Genomic DNA, 24069 nt, shown 5'->3' with positions numbered 1-24069 from the left:
TAGATTTCCATCAAAATGCTTTATTTGATCATTGACATGGCAAACATTGTACAAATTCCAGCTCTAGTTTGCTTTAAAGTTAAACAAAGCAACAGTGAGGCACGATAGAGCATGAAGTTTTTAATGTGAGGTAAGCTTGGAAATATTGGAAGAACCACTGAACACGTTATTTTTACAAGACTGGTGGCCAAACCAAAAAGCAGGAAGCATCTGATTGAAGGTCCCAAGTTGCTGTACATTATGGCTCTGTTCTTGAGACAAAGTTTGGCTTTGAAATGCACTGGAAGCAGAGCTACTAGTTAAAGCAGTAACAGAGCCCAAATAATTTGTGCCTTGCTGTGACAGTCCATAGCCAGTTGAGCTTTGAGAACCACTAGGAGAGCCTCCTGTTGTAGCACTGCCAGTTACCTGCTGGGTCACAGTTGAAGCAGGAGCAGAACTCAGTTGATTTGTGCCTTGCTGTGTCTGGAAACCACCATATGGGCTGGAAAGGCCTAGGGAAAGCCAATAGGCAGAGGGGCTTTGAGAACCACTCAAACTGGAGGACAATGAAACAGGAGGGCTAATGGATGGTCCACTCTCAACAGACTGTTGGGTCACAGTTAAAGCAGGAACAGAACTCAGTTGATTTGTGCCTGGCTGTGTCTGGGAACTACCAGACTGGCTCACAAGTCCTTGAAACAGTCCATAGCCAGATGAGCTTTGAGAACCACTAGGAGAGCCTCCTGTTGTACCACTGTCAGTTACCTGCTGGGTTACAGTTGAAGCAGGAACAGAGCCCAGTTGATTTGTGCCTGGCTGTGTCTGGAAACCACCATATGGGCTGGAAAGGCCTAGGGAAAGCCAATAGGCAGAGGGGCTTTGAGAACCACTAGGAGAGCTTGGGATGCTGAAACTAGAGGACCCACCTGTTGTAGAACTGTCAGTTACCTGCTGGGTCACAGTTGAAGCAGGAGCAGAACTCAGTTGATTTGTGCCTGGCTGTGTCTGGAAACCACCATCATGGCTGGAAAGTCCTTGAAACAGTCCATAGCCAGTTGAGCTTTGAGAACCACTCAAACTGGAGGACAATGAAACAGGAGGGCTAATGGATGGTCCAGTCTCAGCAGACTGTTGGGTCACAGTTGAAGCAGGAGCAGAACTCAGTTGATTTGTGCCTGGCTGTGTCTGGGTACTACCAAACTGGTTCACAAGTCCTTGAAACAGTCCATAGCCAGTTGAGCTTTGAGAACCACTAGGAGAGCTGGAGATGCTGAAACTAGAGGAGCCTCCTGTTGTAGCACTGTCAGTTACCTGCTGGGTCACAGTTAAAGCAGGAGCAGAACTCAGTTGATTTGTGCCTGGCTGTGTCTGGGAACTACCAACCTGGCTCACAAGTCCTTGAAACAGTCCATAGCCAGTTGAGCTTTGAGAACCACTAGAGAGCCTCCTGTTGTAGCACTGTCAGTTACCTGCTGGGTCACAGTTGAAGCAGGAACAGAGCCCAGTTGATTTGTTCCTGGCTGTGTCTGGAAACCACCAAATGGGCTGGAAAGGCCTAGGGAAAGCCAATAGGCAGAGGGGCTTTGAGACCCACTCAAACTGGAGGACAATGAAACAGGAGGGCTAATGGATGGTCCACTCTCAGCAGACTGTTGGGTTACAGTTGAAGCAGGAGCAGAACTCAGTTGATTTGTGCCTTGCTGTGTCTGGGAACTACCAAACTGGCTCACAAGTCCTTGAAACAGTCCATAGCCAGTTGAGCTTTGAGAACCACTAGGAGAGCTTGGGATGCTGAAACTAGAGGAGCCTCCTGTTGTAGCACTGTCAGTTACCTGCTGGGTCACAGTTGAAGCAGGAGCAGAACTCAGTTGATTTGTGCCTGGCTGTGTCTGGAAACCACCATCATGGCTGGAAAGTCCTTGAAACAGTCCATAGCCAGTTGAGCTTTGAGAACCACTAGGAGAGCCTCCTGTTGTAGCACTGTCAGTTACCTGCTGGGTCACAGTTGAAGCAGGAGCAGAACTCAGTTGATTTGTGCCTGGCTGTGTCTGGAAACCACCATATGGGCTGGAAAGGCCTAGGAAAGCCAATAGGCAGAGGGCTGTGAGAACCACTCAAACTGGAGGACAATGAAACAGGAGGGCTAATGGATGGTCCAGTCTCAGCAGACTGTTGGGTCACAGTTGAAGCAGGAGCAGAACTCAGTTGATTTGTGCCTGGCTGTGTCTGGGTACTACCAAACTGGTTCACAAGTCCTGAAACAGTCCATAGCCAGTTGAGCTTTGAGAACCACTAGGAGAGCTTGGGATGCTGAAACTAGAGGAGCCTCCTGTTGTAGCACTGTCAGTTACCTGCTGGGTCACAGTTGAAGCAGGAGCAGAACTCAGTTGATTTGTGCCTGGCTGTGTCTGAAACCACCATCATGGCTGGAAAGTCCTTGAAACAGTCCATAGCCAGTTGAGCTTTGAGAACCACTAGGAGAGCCTCCTGTTGTAGCACTGTCAGTTACCTGCTGGGTCACAGTTGAAGCAGGAGCAGAACTCAGTTGATTTGTGCCTGGCTGTGTCTGGAAACCACCATATGGGCTGGAAAGGCCTAGGAAAGCCAATAGGCAGAGGGCTGTGAGAACCACTCAAACTGGAGGACAATGAAACAGGAGGGCTAATGGATGGTCCAGTCTCAGCAGACTGTTGGGTCACAGTTGAAGCAGGAGCAGAACTCAGTTGATTTGTGCCTGGCTGTGTCTGGGTACTACCAAACTGGTTCACAAGTCCTTGAAACAGTCCATAGCCAGTTGAGCTTTGAGAACCACTAGGAGAGCTGGAGATGCTGAAACTAGAGGAGCCTCCTGTTGTACCACTGTCAGTTACCTGCTGGGTCACAGTTGAAGCAGGAACAGAACTCAGTTGATTTGTGCCTGGCTGTGTCTGAAACCACCATCATGGCTGGAAAGTCCTTGAAACAGTCCATAGCCAGTTGAGCTTTGAGAACCACTAGGAGAGCTTGGGATGCTGAAACTAGAGGAGCCTCCTGTTGTAGCACTGTCAGTTACCTGCTGGGTCACAGTTGAAGCAGGAGCAGAACTCAGTTGATTTGTGCCTGGCTGTGTCTGGAAACCACCATCATGGCTGGAAAGTCCTTGAAACAGTCCATAGCCAGTTGAGCTTTGAGAACCACTAGGAGAGCCTCCTGTTGTAGCACTGTCAGTTACCTGCTGGGTCACAGTTGAAGCAGGAGCAGAACTCAGTTGATTTGTGCCTGGCTGTGTCTGGAAACCACCATATGGGCTGGAAAGTCCTTGAAACAGTCCATAGCCAGTTGAGCTTTGAGAACCACTCAAACTGGAGGACAATGAAACAGGAGGGCTAATGGATGGTCCAGTCTCAGCAGACTGTTGGGTCACAGTTGAAGCAGGAGCAGAACTCAGTTGATTTGTGCCTGGCTGTGTCTGGAAACCACCATATGGGCTGGAAAGGCCTAGGAAAGCCAATAGGCAGAGGGGCTTTGAGAACCACTAGGAGAGCTTGGGATGCTGAAACTAGAGGAGCCTCCTGTTGTAGCACTGTCAGTTACCTGCTGGGTCACAGTTGAAGCAGGAGCAGAACTCAGTTGATTTGTGCCTGGCTGTGTCTGGAAACCACCATATGGGCTGGAAAGGCCTAGGAAAGCCAATAGGCAGAGGGGCTTTGAGAACCACTCAAACTGGAGGACACTGAAACAGGAGGGCTAATGGATGGTCCACTCAGCAGACTGTTGGGTTACAGTTGAAGCAGGAGCAGAACTCAGTTGATTTGTGCCTGGCTGTGTCTGGAACTACCAAACTGGCTCACAAGTCCTTGAAACAGTCCATAGCCAGTTGAGCTTTGAGAACCACTAGGAGAGCCTCCTGTTGAGCACTGTCAGTTACCTGCTGGGTCACAGTTGAAGCAGGAACAGAGCCCAGTTGATTTGTTCCTGGCTGTGTCTGGAAACCAACATAAGGGCTGGAAAGGCCTAGGGAAAGCCAATAGGCAGAGGGGCTTTGAGAACCACTAGGAGAGCTTGGGATGCTGAAACTAGAGGAGCCTCCTGTTGTAGCACTGTCAGTTACCTGCTGGGTCACAGTTGAAGCAGGAGCAGAACTCAGTTGATTTGTGCCTGGCTGTGTCTGGGAACTACCAAACTGGCTCACAAGCCCTTGAAACAGTCCATAGCCAGTCAAGCCTTGGGTTTGATAACCATTGGTAAAGCTTGATGTACCAAGCATTGAACCACTGGACATTGCATTTTCTGAGGTCTGCTGAGTCACAATAAAGGCAGGGGCAGGGCCTGTTTGACTACCACCACATGGGCTTGGAAGCCCTTGATGGTTTGACATGCCAAAAGATTGAACCCCATGGCTGGTCTGAATCTCAGGGGTTGGAACATCCTGATCAGATGTGGATTGAGCACATGAACCAACATTCTGAGTTTGGAAGCCTTGAATGGTGTTAAATATATTCTCTGACTGACCAGAAAATCCAGTTCCCAGGGCATCTGATGAAGATAAGCCTGCATGAGAGACTACACTATTTTGCAAAGCTCCAGCATTGGCTTTACTTTCCTCCCTCCTGGCTGTGGAAGCATGGCCTCCATCAGGAAAGGAAGCAGTTTCCTGAGTCTGATCAAGACCCATCTTTACATCAACACTGTACCAATCCTGTGCAGGCCTTCTGTTCCACACTAGTTAAAAGAAATATAACTCAGGTTTTTCTCTCTTTTAACAAGTCTATGAAATATCACTTAAAAACAAACACAGTCAACACAAGTTTTAAAATGGCTTACCTCCAAGTGCCCTTACATCCAGTATGTGAACTAAAGCAATTAAGAGTAACCAGAGCCTGTAAGACAAAAAAGTTCATAAAAAAAAAAAAAATTTCAATCAAACAAACAAATACTACTGCAAAATAAACAAGTTAGCATATCAAAATGCAGCATTACCTTTTGCAGCACGACATAATGGCTAAACATGTGACTTCCCAAAGGCTTCAAGCCTGCCTTGCTCCCACTTTACTGCTAACTCACAAAACTAAAAGATCTCAAAATACAACCTGCTCAGTAGCCTGAAGGCCGGCCTTTTAAGCACCTAATTCAAGTCAGCTGGCAAAAATTAAATCTCAGCATCTTCAGCTCTGCTACCTCCAGCTCCACCTCCTATCATTTACTCACTGTTTTTAAACCATACAACATCGCAGGTCTCACCACAGTCCTATAAACTTTTCCTTTCACCCTTTTATTACAAATCATCCTCTCAGGTAAAAAATACAAATGCAAGGTACTTATTGAACAATACTCCTTAGAGACTTCAGGGCCAATCATGTTCCAAACCACATAATGAGCAATAAGTAGTTTGCCTTAATAATGACACCAGTAGTGTACAAACCGTTTAGTGTGGTAGACAGGAATACAACAACAGTATTAATCTGTGCAAAAGAGGATAAATCACACACCACTCATTAGCATTACAATTAATTGGAGAACAGACAAATGTTGCAGACAAACTGTAAATAGGTAGAATGCATATTTTCAGTGAATGAATCCAAATTTCCTTTCTTTGTCTCTTTACTGGCTGCATCTCCTCTTCCACTTACATTATAGCTGGACTTCTTTAATGCTTGAAACTGGGCTATAATGACTTTTACTGTACACAGCTGGTGTACAATGCATGCATGTATCTGTTCTTTTAAGACTTAAAGATACTGAGAAAAAGGCCAATTATAATTCTATTCCTAAACTGTGAAATATTGGTATAAATTACAGTACTGTCATATGCATCCTTGTTTATACACTTTTTTTCCACATCTTTATATAGTTTATACTTTTTATCTACCTTTTTTTTCTGGATTTTTTTTTTCTTCTCATTCTATTTCCTCATGCATGTCGTACTCAGTATGTATGTGTATGTGACAAATAAAATTTGATTTGATTTAATTTGAATATGTTAAACAGCCTGGTGAATCTGTAATGGATCTTGGAATAATTTGACCAATGCATATCAGACTGTATTGACAATATTAATATATTGACTAAGCGCAACTTAATCAAACATGATTCTGCTTACTTGTATAAAGTAATCCCCCGTTAATCATGGTGTTTACGTTCCAAAAACGCGATTCCTAAAATTTTATTTTATTGTTTAAAACAAAAATCATCCTTCCACACACACTTTAAACACCAACAGCAAACATTTGAAAGAATATAGCGAAATGTATTTTGTGTAAATGTGTAGAAATACAGTACACTATATCACATTTATAGAGAGTACATGTACTGTACAGTATACAGTTCTGTAGAAGCCTATGTGTACTTTCTCTGCTTGTTTTTTGGTTGAAGTGTCCTATGACATCAAAAAAGAGGCATAGTTAAAGATACTCGTCACCGCATTCTTTATTTTCTCTACTGTTTTAACATTTTACTTCATTTTATAATTATATTTTTATTAATAAATTTCATTACAACATAACTCCATTTAAAAAAAAAAAAAAAAACAACACTTTTCCCTGTAAGTATTTTAGTCTATCGTGCTAGCCGTGAGAGACCGTGAAAATCAGCCTAATTTAGTTACGTGGCAAATGCAGTTCTGGGGGCACCAGACTGGAAATTGGGTAAAGAGGGGGCTTACTGTATTGCATTTGAACATGATACATAATGCTAAAAATATCTTGTACACATTTGTGCCAATTAAAAATAGGAGTTTCCTATAAAAACAGAATTTGCAGTCATTTAAAAATCCATGATATACCCCCCTGGCTCTGCTATTCATCTTTGCTTTCACTTGTCAGTGCCTCATGTTTTCAAAAAGGTATGAAACACTTGACATTTGCCTTCTTTGTAGATCATATCAGCTTTAATTAGCTGTTCTCTTTTGTTGCTAATTGAGCTTCACTTTAATGCCTAATCTGTTATGCTTTTGTGATTTACTTCAAAATAAGTTAGTTTTGCCTTGCACCCCACAATTCCATGTCAACTCTTACACCCAGATGATCAGAGTGCCATCTGGTTGAGATTTGAGAAATTCTGTAAATCACTTCCTGACCCTTACCTGGTCAATGACTGCGTCATCATTGCCCTTAAATTTATTTACTCCCCCCCCCAATTGGCATTGATCAGATGATCTTTCCCCTTTGGAAAAGGGAGTTTAAGGATGTTAACGCAAAGACATGCTTCACAAGCACAAATAACGCCTACAAAATTAAATAATTAAGAGAACAACTTTTAGTAATACCTTACTTTCAGGAGCTTAAAATAAACCATAATGGTAATCCAAATTTTAAAAGGTCAGACTTCGGCATTTTTAAAATCCAACACGAGAGCAAAAATAGATTTCCATCAAAATGCTTTATTTGATCATTGACATGGCAAACATTGTACAAATTCCAGCTCTAGTTTGCTTTAAAGTTAAACAATGACATGTTAAACAGAGACATGATAGAGCATTGAGTTTTTAATGTGAGGTAAGCTTGGAAATATTGGAAGAACCACTGAACACGTTATTTTTACAAGACTGGTGGCCAAACCAAAGAGCAGGAAGCATCTGATTGAAGGTCCCCAGTTGCTGTACATTATGGCTCTGTTCTTGAGACAAAGTTTGGCTTTGAGACGCACTGGAAGCAGAGCTACCAGTTAAAGCAGTAACAGAGCCCAAATGATTTGTGCCTTGCTGTGACAGTCCATAGCCAGTTGAGCTTTGAGAACCACTAGGAGAGCCTCCTGTTGTAGCACTGTCAGTTACCTGCTGGGTCACAGTTGAAGCAGGAGCAGAACTCAGTTGATTTGTGCCTGGCTGTGTCTGGGAACTACCAAACTGGCTCACAAGTCCTTGAAACAGTCCATAACCAGTTGAGCTTTGAGAACCACTAGGAGAGCCTCCTGTTGTAGCACTGTCAGTTACCTGCTGGGTCACAGTTGAAGCAGGAACAGAGCCCAGTTGATTTGTGCCTGGCTGTGTCTGGAAACCACCATATGGGCTGGAAAGGCCTAGGAAAGCCAATAGGCAGAGGGGCTTTGAGAACCACTAGGAGAGCTTGGGATGCTGAAACTAGAGGAGCCTCCTGTTGTAGCACTGTCAGTTACCTGCTGGGTCACAGTTGAAGCAGGAGCAGAACTCAGTTGATTTGTGCCTGGCTGTGTCTGGGAACTACCAAACTGGCTCACAAGTCCTTGAAACAGTCCATAACCAGTTGAGCTTTGAGAACCACTAGGAGAGCCTCCTGTTGTAGCACTGTCAGTTACCTGCTGGGTCACAGTTGAAGCAGGAGCAGAACTCAGTTGATTTGTGCCTGGCTGTGTCTGGGAACTACCAAACTGGCTCACAAGTCCTTGAAACAGTCCATAGCCAGTTGAGCTTTGAGAACCACTAGGAGAGCCTCCTGTTGTAGCACTGTCAGTTACCTGCTGGGTCACAGTTGAAGCAGGAACAGAGCCCAGTTGATTTGTGCCTGGCTGTGTCTGGAAACCACCATATGGGCTGGAAAGGCCTAGGGAAAGCCAATAGGCAGAGGGGCTTTGAGAACCACTAGGAGAGCTTGGGATGCTGAAACTAGAGGAGCCTCCTGTTGTAGCACTGTCAGTTACCTGCTGGGTCACAGTTGAAGCAGGAGCAAAACTCAGTTGATTTGTGCCTGGCTGTGTCTGGGAACTACCAAACTGGCTCACAAGTCCTTGAAACAGTCCATAGCCAGTTGAGCTTTGAGAACCACTAGGAGAGCCTCCTGTTGTAGCACTGTCAGTTACCTGCTGGGTCACAGTTGAAGCAGGAACAGAGCCCAGTTGATTTGTGCCTGGCTGTGTCTGGAAACCACCATAAGGGCTGGAAAGGCCTAGGGAAAGCCAATAGGCAGAGGGGCTTTGAGAACCACTAGGAGAGCCTCCTGTTGTAGCACTGTCAGTTACCTGCTGGGTCACAGTTGAAGCAGGAGCAAAACTCAGTTGATTTGTGCCTGGCTGTGTCTGGAAGCCACCATATGGGCTGGAAAGGCCTAGGGAAAGCCAATAGGCAGAGGGGCTTTGAGAACCACTAGGAGAGCTTGGGATGCTGAAACTAGAGGAGCCTCCTGTTGTAGCACTGTCAGTTACCTGCTGGGTCACAGTTGAAGCAGGAACAGAGCCCAGTTGATTTGTGCCTGGCTGTGTCTGGAAACCACCATATGGGCTGGAAAGGCCTAGGGAAAGCCAATAGGCAGAGGGGCTTTGAGAACCACTAGGAGAGCTTGGGATGCTGAAACTAGAGGAGCCTCCTGTTGTAGCACTGTCAGTTACCTGCTGGGTCACAGTTGAAGCAGGAGCAGAACTCAGTTGATTTGTGCCTGGCTGTGTCTGGGAACTACCAAACTGGCTCACAAGTCCTTGAAACAGTCCATAACCAGTTGAGCTTTGAGAACCACTAGAGAGCCTCCTGTTGTAGCACTGTCAGTTACCTGCTGGGTCACAGTTGAAGCAGGAGCAGAACTCAGTTGATTTGTGCCTGGCTGTGTCTGGGAACTACCAAACTGGCTCACAAGTCCTTGAAACAGTCCATAGCCAGTTGAGCTTTGAGAACCACTAGGAGAGCCTCCTGTTGTAGCACTGTCAGTTACCTGCTGGGTCACAGTTGAAGCAGGAACAGAGCCCAGTTGATTTGTGCCTGGCTGTGTCTGGAAACCACCATATGGGCTGGAAAGGCCTAGGGAAAGCCAATAGGCAGAGGGGCTTTGAGAACCACTAGGAGAGCTTGGGATGCTGAAACTAGAGGAGCCTCCTGTTGTAGCACTGTCAGTTACCTGCTGGGTCACAGTTGAAGCAGGAGCAAAACTCAGTTGATTTGTGCCTGGCTGTGTCTGGGAACTACCAAACTGGCTCACAAGTCCTTGAAACAGTCCATAACCAGTTGAGCTTTGAGAACCACTAGGAGAGCCTCCTGTTGTAGCACTGTCAGTTACCTGCTGGGTCACAGTTGAAGCAGGAGCAGAACTCAGTTGATTTGTGCCTGGCTGTGTCTGAAACCACCATAAGGGCTGGAAAGGCCTAGGGAAAGCCAATAGGCAGAGGGGCTTTGAGAACCACTAGGAGAGCCTCCTGTTGTAGCACTGTCAGTTACCTGCTGGGTCACAGTTAAAGCAGGAGCAGAACTCAGTTGATTTGTGCCTGGCTGTGTCTGGGAACTACCAAACTGGCTCACAAGTCCTTGAAACAGTCCATAGCCAGTTGAGCTTTGAGAACCACTAGGAGAGTCTCCTGTTGTAGCACTGTCAGTTACCTGCTGGGTCACAGTTGAAGCAGGAACAGAGCCCAGTTGATTTGTGCCTGGCTGTGTCTGGAAACCACCATAAGGGCTGGAAAGGCCTAGGGAAAGCCAATAGGCAGAGGGGCTTTGAGAACCACTAGGAGAGCCTCCTGTTGTAGCACTGTCAGTTACCTGCTGGGTCACAGTTGAAGCAGGAGCAGAACTCAGTTGATTTGTGCCTGGCTGTGTCTGGGAACTACCAAACTGGCTCACAAGTCCTTGAAACAGTCCATAACCAGTTGAGCTTTGAGAACCACTAGGAGAGCCTCCTGTTGTAGCACTGTCAGTTACCTGCTGGGTCACAGTTGAAGCAGGAACAGAACTCAGTTGATTTGTGCCTGGCTGTGTCTGGGAACTACCAAACTGGCTCACAAGTCCTTGAAACAGTCCATAGCCAGTTGAGCTTTGAGAACCACTAGGAGAGCCTCCTGTTGTAGCACTGTCAGTTACCTGCTGGGTCACAGTTGAAGCAGGAACAGAACTCAGTTGATTTGTGCCTGGCTGTGTCTGGAAACCACCATATGGGCTGGAAAGGCCTAGGAAAGCCAATAGGCAGAGCTTTGAGAACCACTAGGAGAGCTTGGGATGCTGAAACTAGAGGAGCCTCCTGTTGTAGCACTGTCAGTTACCTGCTGGGTCACAGTTGAAGCAGGAGCAGAACTCAGTTGATTTGTGCCTGGCTGTGTCTGGGAACTACCAAACTGGCTCACAAGTCCTTGAAACAGTCCATAACCAGTTGAGCTTTGAGAACCACTAGGAGAGCCTCCTGTTGTAGCACTGTCAGTTACCTGCTGGGTCACAGTTGAAGCAGGAGCAGAACTCAGTTGATTTGTGCCTGGCTGTGTCTGGAACTACCAAACTGGCTCACAAGTCCTTGAAACAGTCCATAGCCAGTTGAGCTTTGAGAACCACTAGAGAGCCTCCTGTTGTAGCACTGTCAGTTACCTGCTGGGTCACAGTTGAAGCAGGAACAGAGCCCAGTTGATTTGTGCCTGGCTGTGTCTGGAAACCACCATAAGGGCTGGAAAGGCCTAGGGAAAGCCAATAGGCAGAGGGGCTTTGAGAACCACTAGGAGAGCCTCCTGTTGTAGCACTGTCAGTTACCTGCTGGGTCACAGTTAAAGCAGGAGCAGAACTCAGTTGATTTGTGCCTGGCTGTGTCTGGGAACTACCAAACTGGCTCACAAGTCCTTGAAACAGTCCATAGCCAGTTGAGCTTTGAGAACCACTAGGAGAGTCTCCTGTTGTAGCACTGTCAGTTACCTGCTGGGTCACAGTTGAAGCAGGAACAGAGCCCAGTTGATTTGTGCCTGGCTGTGTCTGGAAACCACCATAAGGGCTGGAAAGGCCTAGGGAAAGCCAATAGGCAGAGGGGCTTTGAGAACCACTAGGAGAGCCTCCTGTTGTAGCACTGTCAGTTACCTGCTGGGTCACAGTTGAAGCAGGAGCAGAACTCAGTTGATTTGTGCCTGGCTGTGTCTGGAACTACCAAACTGGCTCACAAGTCCTTGAAACAGTCCATAGCCAGTTGAGCTTTGAGAACCACTAGGAGAGCCTCCTGTTGTAGCACTGTCAGTTACCTGCTGGGTCACAGTTGAAGCAGGAACAGAGCCCAGTTGATTTGTGCCTGGCTGTGTCTGGAAACCACCATATGGGCTGGAAAGGCCTAGGGAAAGCCAATAGGCAGAGGGGCTTTGAGAACCACTAGGAGAGCTTGGGATGCTGAAACTAGAGGAGCCTCCTGTTGTAGCACTGTCAGTTACCTGCTGGGTCACAGTTGAAGCAGGAGCAGAACTCAGTTGATTTGTGCCTGGCTGTGTCTGGGAACTACCAAACTGGCTCACAAGTCCTTGAAACAGTCCAAAACCAGTTGAGCTTTGAGAACCACTAGGAGCCTCCTGTTGTAGCACTGTCAGTTACCTGCTGGGTCACAGTTGAAGCAGGAGCAGAACTCAGTTGATTTGTGCCTGGCTGTGTCTGGGAACTACCAAACTGGCTCACAAGTCCTTGAAACAGTCCATAGCCAGTTGAGCTTTGAGAACCACTAGGAGAGCCTCCTGTTGTAGCACTGTCAGTTACCTGCTGGGTCACAGTTGAAGCAGGAACAGAGCCCAGTTGATTTGTGCCTGGCTGTGTCTGGAAACCACCATATGGGCTGGAAAGGCCTAGGGAAAGCCAATAGGCAGAGGGGCTTTGAGAACCACTAGGAGAGCTTGGGATGCTGAAACTAGAGGAGCCTCCTGTTGTAGCACTGTCAGTTACCTGCTGGGTCACAGTTGAAGCAGGAGCAAAACTCAGTTGATTTGTGCCTGGCTGTGTCTGGGAACTACCAAACTGGCTCACAAGTCCTTGAAACAGTCCATAGCCAGTTGAGCTTTGAGAACCACTAGGAGAGCCTCCTGTTGGAGCACTGTCAGTTACCTGCTGGGTCACAGTTGAAGCAGGAACAGAGCCCAGTTGATTTGTTCCTGGCTGTGTCTGGAAACCACCAAATGGGCTGGAAAGGCCTAGGGAAAGCCAATAGGCAGAGGGGCTTTGAGACCCACTCAAACTGGAGGACAATGAAACAGGAGGGCTAATGGATGGTCCACTCTCAGCAGACTGTTGGGTTACAGTTGAAGCAGGAGCAGAACTCAGTTGATTTGTGCCTTGCTGTGTCTGGGAACTACCAAACTGGCTCACAAGTCCTTGAAACAGTCCATAGCCAGTTGAGCTTTGAGAACCACTAGGAGAGCTTGGGATGCTGAAACTAGAGGAGCCTCCTGTTGTAGCACTGTCAGTTACCTGCTGGGTCACAGTTGAAGCAGGAGCAGAACTCAGTTGATTTGTGCCTGGCTGTGTCTGGAAACCACCATCATGGCTGGAAAGTCCTTGAAACAGTCCATAGCCAGTTGAGCTTTGAGAACCACTAGGAGAGCCTCCTGTTGTAGCACTGTCAGTTACCTGCTGGGTCACAGTTGAAGCAGGAGCAGAACTCAGTTGATTTGTGCCTGGCTGTGTCTGGAAACCACCATATGGGCTGGAAAGGCCTAGGGAAAGCCAATAGGCAGAGGGGCTGTGAGAACCACTCAAACTGGAGGACAATGAAACAGGAGGGCTAATGGATGGTCCAGTCTCAGCAGACTGTTGGGTCACAGTTGAAGCAGGAGCAGAACTCAGTTGATTTGTGCCTGGCTGTGTCTGGGTACTACCAAACTGGTTCACAAGTCCTTGAAACAGTCCATAGCCAGTTGAGCTTTGAGAACCACTAGGAGAGCTGGAGATGCTGAAACTAGAGGAGCCTCCTGTTGTAGCACTGTCAGTTACCTGCTGGGTCACAGTTGAAGCAGGAACAGAGGCCAGTTGATTTGTGCCTGGCTGTGTCTGGAAACCACCATATGGGCTGGAAAGGCCTAGGGAAAGCCAATAGGCAGAGGGGCTTTGAGAACCACTCAAACTGGAGGACACTGAAACAGGAGGGCTAATGGATGGTCCAGTCTCAGCAGACTGTTGGGTCACAGTTAAAGCAGGAGCAGAACTCAGTTGATTTGTGCCTGGCTGTGTCTGGGAACTACCAAACTGGCTCACAAGTCCTTGAAACAGTCCATAGCCAGTTGAGCTTTGAGAACCACTAGGAGAGCCTCCTGTTGGAGCACTGTCAGTTACCTGCTGGGTCACAGTTGAAGCAGGAACAGAGCCCAGTTGATTTGTTCCTGGCTGTGTCTGGAAACCAACATAAGGGCTGGAAAGGCCTAGGGAAAGCCAATAGGCAGAGGGGCTTTGAGAACCACTAGGAGAGCTTGGGATGCTGAAACTAGAGGAGCCTCCTGTTGTAGCACTGTCAGTTACCTGCTGGGTCACAGTTGAAGCAGGAGCAGAACTCAGTTGATTTGTGCCTGGCTGTGTCTGGGAACTACCAAACTGGCTCACAAGCCCTTGAAACAGTCCATAGCCAGTCAAGCCTTGGGTTTGATAACCATTGGTAAAGCTTGATGTACCAAGCATTGAACCACTGGACATTGCATTTTCTGAGGTCTGCTGAGTCACAATAAAGGCAGGGGCAGGGCCTGTTTGACTACCACCACATGGGCTTGGAAGCCCTTGATGGTTTGACATGCCAAAGATTGAACCCCATGGCTGGTCTGAATCTCAGGGGTTGGAACATCCTGATCAGATGTGGATTGAGCACATGAACCAACATTCTGAGTTTGGAAGCCTTGAATGGTGTTAAATATATTCTCTGACTGACCAGAAAATCCAGTTCCCAGGGCATCTGATGAAGATAAGCCTGCATGAGAGACTACACTATTTTGCAAAGCTCCAGCATTGGCTTTACTTTCCTCCCTCCTGGCTGTGGAAGCATGGCCTCCATCAGGAAAGGAAGCAGTTTCCTGAGTCTGATCAAGACCCATCTTTACATCAACACTGTACCAATCCTGTGCAGGCCTTCTGTTCCACACTAGTTAAAAGAAATATAACTCAGGTTTTTCTCTCTTTTAACAAGTCTATGAAATATCACTTAAAAAAACAAACACAGTCAACACAAGTTTTAAAATGGCTTACCTCCAAGTGCCCTTACATCCAGTATGTGAACTAAAGCAATTAAGAGTAACCAGAGCCTGTAAGACAAAAAAAAGTTCATAAAAAAAAAAAAAAAAATTTCAATCAAACAAACAAATACTACTGCAAAATAAACAAGTTAGCATATCAAAATGCAGCATTACCTTTTGCAGCACGACATAATGGCTAAACATGTGACTTCCCAAAGGCTTCAAGCCTGCCTTGCTCCCACTTTACTGCTAACTCACAAAAACTAAAAAGATCTCAAAATACAACCTGCTCAGTAGCCTGAAGGCCGGCCTTTTAAGCACCTAATTCAAGTCAGCTGGCAAAAATTAAATCTCAGCATCTTCAGCTCTGCTACCTCCAGCTCCACCTCCTATCATTTACTCACTGTTTTTAAACCATACAACATCGCAGGTCTCACCACAGTCCTATAAACTTTTCCTTTCACCCTTTTATTACAAATCATCCTCTCAGGTAAAAAAAATACAAATGCAAGGTACTTATTGAACAATACTCCTTAGAGACTTCAGGGCCAATCATGTTCCAAACCACATAATGAGCAATAAGTAGTTTGCCTTAATAATGACACCAGTAGTGTACAAACCGTTTAGTGTGGTAGACAGGAATACAACAACAGTATTAATCTGTGCAAAAGAGGATAAATCACACACCACTCATTAGCATTACAATTAATTGGAGAACAGACAAATGTTGCAGACAAACTGTAAATAGGTAGAATGCATATTTTCAGTGAATGAATCCAAATTTCCTTTCTTTGTCTCTTTACTGGCTGCATCTCCTCTTCCACTTACATTATAGCTGGACTTCTTTAATGCTTGAAACTGGGCTATAATGACTTTTACTGTACACAGCTGGTGTACAATGCATGCATGTATCTGTTCTTTTAAGACTTAAAGATACTGAGAAAAAGGCCAATTATAATTCTATTCCTAAACTGTGAAATATTGGTATAAATTACAGTACTGTCATATGCATCCTTGTTTATACACTTTTTCCACATCTTTATATAGTTTATACTTTTTATCTACCTTTTTTCTGGATTTTTTTTCTTCTCATTCTATTTCCTCATGCATGTCGTACTCAGTATGTATGTGTATGTGACAAATAAAATTTGATTTGATTTAATTTGAATATGTTAAACAGCCTGGTGAATCTGTAATGGATCTTGGAATAATTTGACCAATGCATATCAGACTGTATTGACAATATTAATATATTGACTAAGCAACTTAATCAAACATGATTCTGCTTACTTGTATAAAGTAATCCCCCGTTAATCATGGTGTTTACGTTCCAAAAACGCGATTCCTAAAATTTTATTTTATTGTTTAAAACAAAAATCATCCTTCCACACACTTTAAACACCAACAGCAAACATTTGAAAGAATATAGCGAAATGTATTTTGTGTAAATGTGTAGAAATACAGTACACTATATCACATTTATAGAGAGTACATGTACTGTACAGTATACAGTTCTGTAGAAGCCTATGTGTACTTTCTCTGCTTGTTTTTTGGTTGAAGTGTCCTATGACATCAAAAAAGAGGCATAGTTAAAGATACTCGTCACCGCATTCTTTATTTTCTCTACTGTTTTAACATTTTACTTCATTTTATAATTATATTTTTATTAATAAATTTCATTACAACATAACTCCATTTAAAAAAAAAAAAAAAAACAACACTTTTCCCTGTAAGTATTTTAGTCTATCGTGCTAGCCGTGAGAGACCGTGAAAATCAGCCTAATTTAGTTACGTGGCAAATGCAGTTCTGGGGGCACCAGACTGGAAATTGGGTAAAGAGGGGGCTTACTGTATTGCATTTGAACATGATACATAATGCTAAAAATATCTTGTACACATTTGTGCCAATTAAAAATAGGAGTTTCCTATAAAAACAGAATTTGCAGTCATTTAAAAATCCATGATATACCCCCCTGGCTCTGCTATTCATCTTTGCTTTCACTTGTCAGTGCCTCATGTTTTCAAAAAGGTATGAAACACTTGACATTTGCCTTCTTTGTAGATCATATCAGCTTTAATTAGCTGTTCTCTTTGTTGCTAATTGAGCTTCACTTTAATGCCTAATCTGTTATGCTTTTGTGATTTACTTCAAAATAAGTTAGTTTTGCCTTGCACCCCACAATTCCATGTCAACTCTTACACCCAGATGATCAGAGTGCCATCTGGTTGAGATTTGAGAAATTCTGTAAATCACTTCCTGACCCTTACCTGGTCAATGACTGCGTCATCATTGCCCTTAAATTTATTTACTCCCCCTCCCCAATTGGCATTGATCAGATGATCTTTCCCCTTTGGAAAAGGGAGTTTAAGGATGTTAACGCAAAGACATGCTTCACAAGCACAAATAACGCCTACAAAATTAAATAATTAAGAGAACAACTTTTAGTAATACCTTACTTTCAGGAGCTTAAAATAAACCATAATGGTAATCCAAATTTTAAAAGGTCAGACTTCGGCATTTTTAAAATCCAACACGAGAGCAAAAATAGATTTCCATCAAAATGCTTTATTTGATCATTGACATGGCAAACATTGTACAAATTCCAGCTCTAGTTTGCTTTAAAGTTAAACAATGACATGTTAAACAGAGACATGATAGAGCATTGAGTTTTTAATGTGAGGTAAGCTTGGAAATATTGGAAGAACCACTGAACACGTTATTTTTACAAGACTGGTGGCCAAACCAAAGAGCAGGAAGCATCTGATTGAAGGTCCCCAGTTGCTGTACATTATGGCTCTGTTCTTGAGACAAAGTTTGGCTTTGAGACGCACTGGAAGCAGAGCTACCAGTTAAAGCAGTAACAGAGCCCAAATGATTTGTGCCTTGCTGTGACAGTCCATAGCCAGTTGAGCTTTGAGAACCACTAGGAGAGCCTCCTGTTGTAGCACTGTCAGTTACCTGCTGGGTCACAGTTGAAGCAGGAGCAGAACTCAGTTGATTTGTGCCTGGCTGTGTCTGGGAACTACCAAACTGGCTCACAAGTCCTTGAAACAGTCCATAACCAGTTGAGCTTTGAGAACCACTAGGAGAGCCTCCTGTTGTAGCACTGTCAGTTACCTGCTGGGTCACAGTTGAAGCAGGAACAGAGCCCAGTTGATTTGTGCCTGGCTGTGTCTGGAAACCACCATATGGGCTGGAAAGGCCTAGGGAAAGCCAATAGGCAGAGGGGCTTTGAGAACCACTAGGAGAGCTTGGGATGCTGAAACTAGAGAGCCTCCTGTTGTAGCACTGTCAGTTACCTGCTGGGTCACAGTTGAAGCAGGAGCAGAACTCAGTTGATTTGTGCCTGGCTGTGTCTGGGAACTACCAAACTGGCTCACAAGTCCTTGAAACAGTCCATAACCAGTTGAGCTTTGAGAACCACTAGGAGAGCCTCCTGTTGTAGCACTGTCAGTTACCTGCTGGGTCACAGTTGAAGCAGGAGCAGAACTCAGTTGATTTGTGCCTGGCTGTGTCTGGGAACTACCAAACTGGCTCACAAGTCCTTGAAACAGTCCATAGCCAGTTGAGCTTTGAGAACCACTAGGAGAGCCTCCTGTTGTAGCACTGTCAGTTACCTGCTGGGTCACAGTTGAAGCAGGAACAGAGCCCAGTTGATTTGTGCCTGGCTGTGTCTGGAAACCACCATATGGGCTGGAAAGGCCTAGGAAAGCCAATAGGCAGAGGGGCTTTGAGAACCACTAGGAGAGCTTGGGATGCTGAAACTAGAGGAGCCTCCTGTTGTAGCACTGTCAGTTACCTGCTGGGTCACAGTTGAAGCAGGAGCAAAACTCAGTTGATTTGTGCCTGGCTGTGTCTGGGAACTACCAAACTGGCTCACAAGTCCTTGAAACAGTCCATAGCCAGTTGAGCTTTGAGAACCACTAGGAGAGCCTCCTGTTGTAGCACTGTCAGTTACCTGCTGGGTCACAGTTGAAGCAGGAACAGAGCCCAGTTGATTTGTGCCTGGCTGTGTCTGGAAACCACCATAAGGGCTGGAAAGGCCTAGGGAAAGCCAATAGGCAGAGGGGCTTTGAGAACCACTAGGAGAGCCTCCTGTTGTAGCACTGTCAGTTACCTGCTGGGTCACAGTTGAAGCAGGAGCAAAACTCAGTTGATTTGTGCCTGGCTGTGTCTGGAAGCCACCATATGGGCTGGAAAGGCCTAGGGAAAGCCAATAGGCAGAGGGGCTTTGAGAACCACTAGGAGAGCTTGGGATGCTGAAACTAGAGGAGCCTCCTGTTGTAGCACTGTCAGTTACCTGCTGGGTCACAGTTGAAGCAGGAACAGAGCCCAGTTGATTTGTGCCTGGCTGTGTCTGGAAACCACCATATGGGCTGGAAAGGCCTAGGAAAGCCAATAGGCAGAGGGGCTTTGAGAACCACTAGAGAGCTTGGGATGCTGAAACTAGAGGAGCCTCCTGTTGTAGCACTGTCAGTTACCTGCTGGGTCACAGTTGAAGCAGGAGCAGAACTCAGTTGATTTGTGCCTGGCTGTGTCTGGGAACTACCAAACTGGCTCACAAGTCCTTGAAACAGTCCATAACCAGTTGAGCTTTGAGAACCACTAGGAGAGCCTCCTGTTGTAGCACTGTCAGTTACCTGCTGGGTCACAGTTGAAGCAGGAGCAGAACTCAGTTGATTTGTGCCTGGCTGTGTCTGGGAACTACCAAACTGGCTCACAAGTCCTTGAAACAGTCCATAGCCAGTTGAGCTTTGAGAACCACTAGGAGAGCCTCCTGTTGTAGCACTGTCAGTTACCTGCTGGGTCACAGTTGAAGCAGGAACAGAGCCCAGTTGATTTGTGCCTGGCTGTGTCTGGAAACCACCATATGGGCTGGAAAGGCCTAGGAAAGCCAATAGGCAGAGGGGCTTTGAGAACCACTAGGAGAGCTTGGGATGCTGAAACTAGAGGAGCCTCCTGTTGTAGCACTGTCAGTTACCTGCTGGGTCACAGTTGAAGCAGGAGCAAAACTCAGTTGATTTGTGCCTGGCTGTGTCTGGGAACTACCAAACTGGCTCACAAGTCCTTGAAACAGTCCATAGCCAGTTGAGCTTTGAGAACCACTAGGAGAGCCTCCTGTTGTAGCACTGTCAGTTACCTGCTGGGTCACAGTTGAAGCAGGAACAGAGCCCAGTTGATTTGTGCCTGGCTGTGTCTGGGAACTACCAAACTGGCTCACAAGTCCTTGAAACAGTCCATAGCCAGTTGAGCTTTGAGAACCACTAGGAGAGCCTCCTGTTGTAGCACTGTCAGTTACCTGCTGGGTCACAGTTGAAGCAGGAGCAGAACTCAGTTGATTTGTGCCTGGCTGTGTCTGGAAACCACCAAACTGGCTCACAAGTCCTTGAAACAGTCCATAGCCAGTTGAGCTTTGAGAACCACTAGAGAGCCTCCTGTTGTAGCACTGTCAGTTACCTGCTGGGTCACAGTTGAAGCAGGAGCAGAACTCAGTTGATTTGTGCCTGGCTGTGTCTGGAACCACCAAACTGGCTCACAAGTCCTTGAAACAGTCCATAACCAGTTGAGCTTTGAGAACCACTAGAGAGCTTGGGATGCTGAAACTAGAGGAGCCTCCTGTTGTAGCACTGTCAGTTACCTGCTGGGTCACAGTTGAAGCAGGAGCAGAACTCAGTTGATTTGTGCCTGGCTGTGTCTGGGAACTACCAAACTGGCTCACAAGTCCTTGAAACAGTCCATAACCAGTTGAGCTTTGAGAACCACTAGGAGAGCCTCCTGTTGTAGCACTGTCAGTTACCTGCTGGGTCACAGTTGAAGCAGGAGCAGAACTCAGTTGATTTGTGCCTGGCTGTGTCTGGGAACTACCAAACTGGCTCACAAGTCCTTGAAACAGTCCATAGCCAGTTGAGCTTTGAGAACCACTAGGAGAGTCTCCTGTTGTAGCACTGTCAGTTACCTGCTGGGTCACAGTTGAAGCAGGAACAGAGCCCAGTTGATTTGTGCCTGGCTGTGTCTGGAAACCACCATAAGGGCTGGAAAGGCCTAGGGAAAGCCAATAGGCAGAGGGGCTTTGAGAACCACTAGGAGAGCCTCCTGTTGTAGCACTGTCAGTTACCTGCTGGGTCACAGTTGAAGCAGGAGCAGAACTCAGTTGATTTGTGCCTGGCTGTGTCTGGGAACTACCAAACTGGCTCACAAGTCCTTGAAACAGTCCATAGCCAGTTGAGCTTTGAGAACCACTAGGAGAGCCTCCTGTTGTAGCACTGTCAGTTACCTGCTGGGTCACAGTTGAAGCAGGAACAGAGCCCAGTTGATTTGTGCCTGGCTGTGTCTGGAAACCACCATATGGGCTGGAAAGGCCTAGGGAAAGCCAATAGGCAGAGGGGCTTTGAGAACCACTAGGAGAGCTTGGGATGCTGAAACTAGAGGAGCCTCCTGTTGTAGCACTGTCAGTTACCTGCTGGGTCACAGTTGAAGCAGGAGCAGAACTCAGTTGATTTGTGCCTGGCTGTGTCTGGGAACTACCAAACTGGCTCACAAGTCCTTGAAACAGTCCATAACCAGTTGAGCTTTGAGAACCACTAGGAGAGCCTCCTGTTGTAGCACTGTCAGTTACCTGCTGGGTCACAGTTGAAGCAGGAGCAGAACTCAGTTGATTTGTGCCTGGCTGTGTCTGGGAACTACCAAACTGGCTCACAAGTCCTTGAAACAGTCCATAGCCAGTTGAGCTTTGAGAACCACTAGGAGAGCCTCCTGTTGTAGCACTGTCAGTTACCTGCTGGGTCACAGTTGAAGCAGGAACAGAGCCCAGTTGATTTGTGCCTGGCTGTGTCTGGAAACCACCATATGGGCTGGAAAGGCCTAGGGAAAGCCAATAGGCAGAGGGGCTTTGAGAACCACTAGGAGAGCTTGGGATGCTGAAACTAGAGGAGCCTCCTGTTGTAGCACTGTCAGTTACCTGCTGGGTCACAGTTGAAGCAGGAGCAAAACTCAGTTGATTTGTGCCTGGCTGTGTCTGGGAACTACCAAACTGGCTCACAAGCCCTTGAAACAGTCCATAGCCAGTCAAGCCTTGGGTTTGATAACCATTGGTAAAGCTTGATGTACCAAGCATTGAACCACTGGACATTGCATTTTCTGAGGTCTGCTGAGTCACAATAAAGGCAGGGCCTGTTTGACTACCACCACATGGGCTTGGAAGCCCTTGATGGTTTGACATGCCAAAAGATTGAACCCCATGGCTGGTCTGAATCTCAGGGGTTGGAACATCCTGATCAGATGTGGATTGAGCACACAAACCAACATTCTGAGTTTGGAAGCCTTGAATGGTGTTAAATATATTCTCTGACTGACCAGAAAATCCAGTTCCCAGGGCATCTGATGAAGATAAGCCTGCATGAGAGACTACACTATTTTGCAAAGCTCCAGCATTGGCTTTACTTTCATCCCTCCTGGCTGTGGAGTTGTGGCCACCATCAGGAAGGAAACTGCTTCCTTGAGTCTGATCAAGACCCATCTTTACATCAACACTGTACCAATCCTGTGCAGGCCTTCTGTTCCACACTAGTTAAAAGAAATATAACTCAGGTTTTTCTCTTTTAACAAGTCTATGAAATTACAAAAAAAAAAAAAACAAGTTTTAAAATGGCTTACCTCCAAGTGCCCTTACATCCAGTATGTGAACTAAAGCAATTAAGAGTAACCAGAGCCTGTAAGACAAAAAAAAAAAGAAAAAAAAAAAAAACATTTACAATCAAGCAAACAAATACTACTGCAAAATCAAAGCATTATCAAAATATAGCATATCAAAATGCAGCATTACCTTTTGCAGCACCACATAATGGCTAAACATGTGACTTCCCAAAGGGTTCAGGCCTGCCTTGCTCCCACTTTACTGCTGACTCACAAAAACTAAAAAAATCTCAAAATACAACCTGCTCAGTAGCCTGAAGGCCGGCCTTTTAAGCACCTAATTCAAGTCAGCTGACAAAAATTAACTACTCCCTATCACATGACTTCAAGGGTGAATTCAATTGGTTGGTCTTGGGTATATGCACAAAATAGAATGCTACACAAATGTCTGTGTTTCTCACAAAAAATTTTAAAACTTTTTAATGAACTTAAATGAATGGGCAAATTAATTAGAAAGAATTTCCATTTATTATGAAGCAGTTTTTTCAGACAAATAAAATGACAATTAAGTTTCATTAATTGTGTTACTTTGCCTAACAAAATGCTACACAAAATAAATCAAAGAACCAAAAGATTGTGCATGTCAGCAAGTGTTAAGAATTAGCACTGGGATTTTACAAATAAAAAAGCCATCCCTGCTGTCCATCCAGAGATGGATCATGCCAAAACTTTCCACTGGAGACCAGGTAATAGACAGGATTAGAAATAAGTTTTTTAGAGGGGCTGCGCATGTAGGACATTTTGGAGACAAGGTGAGGAAGGCATGATTGAGATGGTTTGGTCATATGCAGAGGAAAATCAGTAGAAGAATGCTGATATATATACAGTGGAACCTCGGGTTACGAGTTTAATTGGTTCCATCACTTTACTCTTAACCTGAAAAGCTCGTATCCCGATACAAATTTTCCCATAAGAATGAATAGAAACTTCGGTAATTCGTTCTGGACACCCAAAAAGTGTTTCTTAAAAAAAAAATAACGCCAATATTCACTAATATTATTTACTTTTAACATGTTATATTGAAATCGTATCATATAAAAACATATAAACATATAAAAAATAAATCTTTAAATGGTACCTTACCTTTAAGAAGTCTCGCTGCGTGCATGATGGAGACGACGTCCGTAGAAGCGGAGGAGGAGAGTTATTGTTTGGAAGGAGAATTTCCATCAGGCTACTTTGTTGGCGGCATGGTGATAGGAATACGTACAGTATTTAAAGTTCAGTAATTCCACACTGTTAGAGCGACGAGCGGATGTGTATGTGCTGCACGAGAGCGCAGCGAGAGCACGTGGCGATACGTAAAAAACTAACCTGCCTGCAATTTTTCCGTGCGCAACGCTCGTATCCTAAAAAAATTCTCGTAACTAGAGGCAACATTTTTTATGAACTGCGATTCGTAACCTGAATTATACGTATGCCGGGGCGTTCGTAACCCGAGGTTCCACTGTGTATATATATATATATATATATATATATATATATAAATTTTATGCTGTTTATAGAATCATGCTGCTCATGCTGCTGTTCCTGCATCACTGCCATTCAATCTTTTTTAATTGGGCTCATTTAATGGAAGTGTTTAT

The 24069-nt window shown here is 45.4% G+C and overlaps 1 protein-coding gene across 50 annotated transcripts; it reads right to left on the bottom strand.

Annotated features, from left to right (window-relative positions):
• On the bottom strand, positions 1–22755 carry LOC124393120 (mucin-12-like). Of its 50 annotated transcripts, none has more exons than XM_046860505.1 (21): positions 22614–22755; positions 22445–22500; positions 20405–22354; positions 18797–19066; positions 18066–18137; positions 17725–17883; positions 13180–14064; positions 12997–13020; positions 12475–12657; positions 11182–11658; positions 10842–10865; positions 10123–10368; positions 9392–9964; positions 9051–9233; positions 8049–8867; positions 7708–7866; positions 3976–4047; positions 3495–3641; positions 3010–3315; positions 1427–1789; positions 1–1268 (listed from the first exon to the last, which is right to left on the bottom strand). In XM_046860505.1, exons 1-21 carry the CDS (start codon positions 22628–22630, stop codon positions 121–123), a joined length of 8133 nt encoding a protein of 2710 aa, XP_046716461.1. In that variant the 5' UTR covers positions 22631–22755; the 3' UTR covers positions 1–120. The 50 variants fall into 50 exon arrangements, with proteins under 50 accessions (XP_046716461.1, XP_046716476.1, XP_046716453.1 ...); XM_046860520.1 differs by lacking the exon at positions 12997–13020 and adding an exon at positions 13021–13092 and having other exon boundaries at positions 13795–14064; XM_046860497.1 differs by having other exon boundaries at positions 12475–14064; positions 20405–21040; positions 21200–21223; positions 21383–22354.
• Between the last annotated feature and the right edge of the window lie 1314 nt (positions 22756–24069).

Source organism: Silurus meridionalis, chromosome 11 (genome assembly GCF_014805685.1).
Source record: "Silurus meridionalis isolate SWU-2019-XX chromosome 11, ASM1480568v1, whole genome shotgun sequence".
Lineage (NCBI taxonomy): Eukaryota > Metazoa > Chordata > Actinopteri > Siluriformes > Siluridae > Silurus > Silurus meridionalis.
The sequence above is the reverse complement of the archived record's forward strand: the minus strand, read 5'-3'. Positions and strand labels throughout refer to the sequence as shown.

Bases quoted from the DNA above. Each gene is read 5' to 3' on its own strand.
- LOC124393120 (XM_046860473.1), bottom strand. The intron at 3,316-3,494 runs GTTCTCAAAGCC...CCAGTTTGAGTG, and splicing joins CATCCCAAGCTCTCCTAGTG to GTTCTCAAAGCTCAACTGGC. The intron at 1,754-2,973 runs GTTCTCAAAGCT...GCTCTCCTAGTG, and splicing joins CATCCCAAGCTCTCCTAGTG to GTTCTCAAAGCTCAACTGGC.